At 38.9% G+C, this 6,894-nt stretch overlaps 1 protein-coding gene across 1 annotated transcript in view; it reads right to left on the minus strand.

The window, feature by feature from the left end:
• The window catches only part of LOC107745459 (sodium channel protein type 8 subunit alpha-like), a 71,455-nt gene that overhangs the window by 30,041 nt on the left and 34,520 nt on the right, over nt 1-6,894 (minus strand). The window contains exons 8-13 of the mRNA XM_016559342.1: nt 6,663-6,726; nt 6,318-6,459; nt 4,697-4,903; nt 4,219-4,506; nt 1,960-2,232; nt 50-185 (exon numbers count right to left, since the gene is read on the minus strand). Coding sequence (XP_016414828.1) covers nt 50-185; nt 1,960-2,232; nt 4,219-4,506; nt 4,697-4,903; nt 6,318-6,459; nt 6,663-6,726 — 1,110 coding nt within the window. The remainder of the gene's footprint in view (nt 1-49; nt 186-1,959; nt 2,233-4,218; nt 4,507-4,696; nt 4,904-6,317; nt 6,460-6,662; nt 6,727-6,894) is intronic.

Below are 6,894 nucleotides of genomic sequence, written 5' to 3' on the forward strand. Positions count from 1 at the left end.
TTTTTTTTTTAAAGCAGTACATTCCTTAGGTTACAAGATATGGACATACCCTCAACCAATGTGTTGGTTAACGCACTCATGACACTGTTGGCTCGCTCCTTGCGCCCAAACGATGTGTTAAGCTGCTCTACAGAAACCATTAGAGAGCCTGAGAGTTTCTTCTTGATTTCGAGATCAGTGGTTGGCTGTCAGGAGAAAAACAATGAGGTTAAACAGTAGCACCACAACATTATACAGTGCAGCCAATGGGTGGGGGGGAAATCTGCATCACATGGCTAGTTAAAGAAAGGCTGGTTAGGGGAAGAATTTTTGTCAACACATTTTGTCCAAAGGAGCCATTTTTCATTTGAATGCATTAAAGCAGAGACATGCTGGGCTCTCACAAGAGAGAAGGTAGGGTGGAAATTCATGGGTATTTGTCATTAGCATTCCTGCGATACATATTCCTAACATAAGCATGTGATTAACACGCTATATGTTATCAAAATGCTCACTCATATGGCCATTTGAAACTGTTTGTTTTAAAAAATATCCAGAATGCTGGAAAGGCTATGAATAAGTAACTTATTCAAGTTTATCATATTATAAATCTACCATTGTTCTCCACTCCCTTCCTCCTCTCATCTGAAGCCCCTGCATCTCCAGATTTTAGGAGATCCAGTCAGCATGCATCAGCATGCATTCAGTCTAAGAAGTCAAGAGAAGAATAGAATAAATATCATGATCCATTAACCTCATGCTGAAGATCTGAAGCTATATCAGACCTCTATACGATTCATAAAGCTAGCAGACTACCATGATAACTACCATGCTAACTACAATGCTTCCATTATAATAACAGTACGAAGAAATGGTGCTGATCATTAAAATAAGAAAAAAAATGCATGTATACACTATAAAGAAGAAAAAAACACATGGTATACAAAAAAAAAATTGTAGATTAAGAGAAAATATGAAAAGCGAATTGAAGGCTAGAGGGTGGAAGTGGAAGAATTTCATGGTTAATTCACCTTTGCGTGAATATAAAATGAAATACAATTACAAAGGACATTGAGTTGACATGTATGTTAAAATAAATAAATAAATAAATAAATAAGTATGAAAAAATGAAGAAAGATTTTGCTTGTGGGGTGTAATGAGATGATGCAATGAATTCTAATTCCTACTACTAAGACATACATTACCATTAAAAATGTTGGGGTTAGCAAGATTTTTTTTTATAGAAATGAATACTTTTATTTAGCATGGATGCATTAAAATGTATCAAAAGAGAAAATTTATGTTTAAAATAAACAATGCTACAAAAGATCTAATTTAAATAAAGGCTGTTCTATTGAACTTTCTAGTCATCAAAGAATCTTTAAGAAAACATGAATTCCATGAAGATATTAAGCAGTATAACCATTTTCAACATTGATAATAAAAAAATGTGTTTAGTGCACCAAATCAGCATATTAGACTGATTTCTGAAGGATCATGTGACACTGAAGACTGCTGAAGATTCAGCTTTGCCATTACAGGAATAAATTACATAAAATATATTAAAATAGAAAACAAGTATTAAAAATGTAATAATATTTCACAATATTACTGACTTCTTTCAAAAACATAAAAAAAAAAATTCCAACCCCAAACGTTTGAATGGTAGTGTATAAAAACACAGTTTTATAAATATTAGTGGTTCATTTACTGAAAACTATATATAGTTAGCAGCTTGTTCACTAATTTCAAACTGGCATAGGAGGGCAGCATATCACACAGGCTTTGAGAGCAGTCCTCAACTGAAAGAGAGCTAATTTTAGAGCCAAGTCAAAATAACCATTACGCAAATGCATCAGAAAGAGAGAGAGAGCCAAACAGAGAGAGCCAAGGTTCAGAGATTGATAATGCCCATGCCTAGACTGATCTACTCTTAGACTTCCTTACGCTGTCATCAGTGGCTGCCTTATCTATTATCACCTCAGGCAGTAGGCGTCCGCCAGGCCCCGGCCCGATGAGAGAGACCACTCCATTGCAATCCACAGTGCTGTTGCGTTTGCCGTAGTAACCTGTGTAGCTGCTGCGACGTTGTGGGCTTAAGAACGAATCGCGCCGCTCATCGTACTCCTCAACCGTGCTGTGTTCATCATCTGCAAACTCATTCTCCGAGCCTCCGTCCTTACAGCGGCTGAAGATGCTGCTCTTACTGTTGCGTCTTGAAGGGAATGGTGAGCCTGGGATGCTGAGCAGAGACTGAAGGCAGGAAAGACAGAGAGACAGATCGAAAAGCTGACATCTTTGGTTTTACACACTTGCTCTCGACAGTCGAATGTTGGACATTAGTCACAGACATTAGGAACTTTTCCAGTTATTTCTTAAAGGGGTCATCGGATACCCATTTTCCACAAGTTGATATGATTCATTAGGGTCTTAATGAAAAGTCTATAACATACTTTGGTTAAAATTTCTCAATGGTAGTGTAAAACAACACCCTTTTTACCTTGTCAAAAACAGCAAGTCATTTTAGTGCATGTCCCTTGACATGCTAATGAGCACTGCTCACCCTGCCCCTCTCTTCTGTGGGGTGAGGAGCAGTTCTCATGAGACTGTAAACTTTAGTCGTGGAACTTGCTAACTAGCACATTATTAGGAAAGGCGATTTACAAAGATTCATAAAACAACCTTACGGTACATTCACACGGGGCGTCGCTGTCGACGCTTGATGAAGGGCGTTAGTTTTCTGGTGTTGTATGAACGCGATTGGCTAGCGTCTGCACCAGGGTATTTGCATAAGGTGATCTGATTGGCTGACGCCTGCGTTGGCGCTTGAAAAGTTGAAAAGTTTTCAACTTCTGCCGCGAGCAACGGACCCAATGCGACGTGACGCAACGGACTCACAATTAATTTCAGCAACGTTTAAGTAAACGAGAGGCGTTGACGCCGACGCCCCGTGTGAATACACCTGCTCCGGTGTCGAAACAATGGCGGACTGTTGACAGCTCACTCAGGGCAGGTCTAAGGTAAAAAGCCAGTGTCAATCAATAATCGTGGGAGGGGCCTGGGTCTGTGTGACGTCGTGAAACTTGCTAATTAGCACATTATTAGGAAAGGCGATTTGCAAAGATTCATTACAAAACATTATACTCACTTCTTCTGTAGATGAAGCTGGATCATGAATGATTCGCGCGAACATAGACGCATTTAGGCAAATCAGGGGAGCATTCCCTTCAGAAACAACTGCGAGTTCAGCGGCTCAGATGTCAGGAGTAAATGACGACTGCCATGTTCATTATTACATCCAACAACAGAACACCTCAATCGCTTGTTAGGAGTCATTCTTGTCTACATCTGCTCCGGCGGTGAAACAATGGCGGACTGATGACAGCTCACTCAGGGCGGGTCTGAGGTAAGACACCAGTCCAGTCTGTGCTGAAACGCTACTGTCAATCAAACTATCATGGGAGGAATTGGCTCGATTTGAGAAAGGGGAAAACATTTAACGAGATAAAAAAAAACACTGAGTGGATTTTTATCATTACAGGGTGGTTGTGTATACACACTGCCAACACACATTTCAGTTCAAATAACTTGTAAAAGTGCATGTAGCATCCTATGACCCCTTTAACTTTAGTTCGTCGCAGAACTTGCTAACTAGCACATTATTAGGAAAGGCGATTTGCAAAATTCAATTAAAAAAATTATTTACTCGCTTCTTCTGTAGGTGAAGCTGGATCACGAATGAGTCGCACGAACATAAACGCATTTAGGTAGATTGGGGGGGTGCATTCTCTTCAAAAACAAAAACAAGTAATCCTTGCCTCTTCAGAGGCAGATAGACATATCATATTTAGGGATTAAATGACGACTGCTATGTTCATTATTACATCCAACAACAAAACACCTCAGTCGCTTAGGAGACATTCTTGTCTACACCTGCTCCGGCGTCGAAACAATGGCAGACTGTTGACAGCTCACTCAGGGCGGGTTTAAGGTAAAAAGCCAGTGTCAATCAACAATCATGGGAGGGGCCTGTGCAGAACTACATCACTCTGAAACACTGCTTATGATTTATTGAGATTTTAAAAAAACCACTGGGTAGATTTATATCATTATAGGGTGGTTATATACACACACTGCCAAGACACATTTCAGTTCAAACAACAATTAAAAGTGAATTTTGCATCCGATGACCCCTTTAACAGAACAAAACAACAACAACAAAAACAGAAGTCACTTTACCTGGTTCATTATAGAACTCCTACGTCCTAAACGGTTGTCAGGGAAACGGAATCTGCTCCTCCTGCTTCCATCATCCGATTCGGATTTGACAAACTTCTCACTGTCCCCTTTCTCCTTGTCCTGCTCTTTCTGCCGCCACTTCTTCTTGCGGTTGCGTCGCTCTTTGGCACTTTTGGAGCTGAGTTTAGACATCTCAGATGAGCTGCAGGACAAGTTCCCACCTCCATCACCATCATCCTCCACCACGTCCTCAGACACCGTCCCCGCCGATGTCGCCATTGCGTTACCCTGCAGTCACAAAATGTATCAATCATTCATCTAAATTACTCTGAGTTTAATTCGTTTTGATTGTAGTCACAAAATCAAATTTAAAATATAAAAAGTCCACAATTAGAAACCAGCAGGCAAACACTGCACTAAAACACATTTAAGTATTATAAAGAGGACCCTTATTATAAGCATTAAATCATTGCCTGACCTGTACTTCCTCCTGATGTTTCTTCAGCTGTTCCAGCATGGCTTTAAACTCCACCTCCTTTCGCTCCGCCTCTTCCATAGTGGCCTGGTTCTGTTCTTCATATGCCATGGCCACCACAGCCAGGATCAGATTCACAAGGTAGAATGAGCCAACAAAGATCACCAGCACAAAGAAAATCATGTAGGTCTTCCCCGCTGCTCTCAGGGTCTGTGGATGAGGAGCAGATCATATTATATTACAGAGCTTCATACATCAGAATAGAAAATGGTTTGATTTTTTAACACACACACACACACACACACACAGAGAAGAATTTCTCAACGCTCATAATAATATTCAGGGATTTTGTCCATACTATTTCACTAATATACAAGTGGCAGAGATGCACTCCCTGGAAAAATGCAAATGTCAGTTCATTATTCTGAGCCTCGTCGCTTCTATTTGACCTACTTGTGCAAAGAATGCAACTATACAAACATACATTTAAGCATACATTCATGCATGTGTTCTTTTAAATAGACTGGCTCAAGGCAGCCACTGGCATCCTGAGATGCTGGTGTGAAAACAGTGAGACAGACTGTTTGGAGTGAGAAAATTAAAAAGAGAAGAACAGAAAGATAACCAGTAATTTCATGGTTTTTAATAGTACAGTTGGTTTGCCTGACAAAATAATGAGAAAATACGAAGCCTAACTTATGAGGAGTGATATTCCTTATAAGCTTTAAAAGAACTGCAATTACCTGTCTTCTAGGAACAAATGCAATCGATTGTTGAATACAGGGTCTATAACATTCAGTTCATTCGACTGTATTAAAACTACTTAAGAGACAACTATAACATTTTTATTAAATTTAATCAATACAAATGTCAAGTCATATAATAATTCTTATTTAATAATGGAATTAGTTTTCATGTTTCTTGACAACAGATTAAAATAAACATGAAAATTGTATCTGTTTATCAGTAACAATAGGATATCTAGTGCTGAGATAAAAGACAGGGTGTCTAGATGGCTATGCTTGCATCTACATGTAAGAGTACAGAATCAACTAGAGCTCAAGCTATATTTAGCATTTTACTATTTAGTCTTCTAGTCTTCTAGCTGTCCATTACTGCTCCTGATCCCAAAGGGTTCAGTGAGTTTGTGTGCATCCTGCACAACGAGGGCTGTCTGCAGCGGCATAAATATTGTGGCTGATCCTAAACACTTTCTCATGTGTGAGAAATTTACACTTAAAGAATATTGAACTAATGAAAATACAACCAACTGCGACAAAATAACTGGGAAAAAGGATTTTGAGAGATCCATATCATCACAGTTGCTAATTACATATTTTCTGTTCTTTACAAATGTAGTATTAAGTATAAAAGGCATGAGGGTCCCTCAAGCACTGAGTTTGTTTAATTTGCATGCTAAATGCAAATAATTAAATGTGACTATTTAATTGTGCAAAGTTAGACCAGTATAATTTAGCCATTTTAATTTTATTTACATACACATATCTTATTTGATTTCAAAAAGATTCATTTGCTCAGTAGCAAAATTCAGATTACTGAGAAAAAAAATCTATAAATGGGACTGAAAGTGATGAAAGAGGGAAAAAAAAGACCACGCCCTCACCAGCTGGTACAAGTTCTCCCAAAAGTCCTGCGTCATGAGGCGGAATAGAGCCAGGAAAGCCCAGCCAAAACTGTCAAAGCTGGTGTACCCATAGTTTGGATTGCGACCAGCCTTCATGCATGTGTAGCCTTCAGGACAGCGACTGAGAGGGGAAAGAAGCACATAACCCAATAATGACTTGGCACCAGTCTATGGATTAGCATAAAACGTTTGTCAGAGAAGAGTCTCAGTGAGCTCTTGCATGTTTTGACTTTTTTAACAAGTGTTGTTTATTATTTTTAATGTCTGTATTATGTCATTTATAGTTTTGTAATTATGTTGTGAAGGAGAAGGCCAGACACTCACCCTGAATCAGAGCTGTTTCCACACAGCAGAGCATCTAGCTGGTCCGGCAGGAAGTAGAAATTGGCTGATGACAAAAAGAGACAGAGAATGTTAACTAGACTATTTTGTACTTTTCAAGCAATTACATTTATGGGCAAAACCGATAAGGCAGATAAACAACCAATATTAAAATTATTAGCATTTAAATGCTTCAAGTGAATTTGGGCATTACAGCATCATAATGTATATATAT

Source organism: Sinocyclocheilus rhinocerous, unplaced genomic scaffold (assembly GCF_001515625.1).
Source record: "Sinocyclocheilus rhinocerous isolate Xijiao unplaced genomic scaffold, SAMN03320098_v1.1 scaffold2754, whole genome shotgun sequence".
Classification (NCBI taxonomy): Eukaryota; Metazoa; Chordata; class Actinopteri; order Cypriniformes; family Cyprinidae; genus Sinocyclocheilus; species Sinocyclocheilus rhinocerous.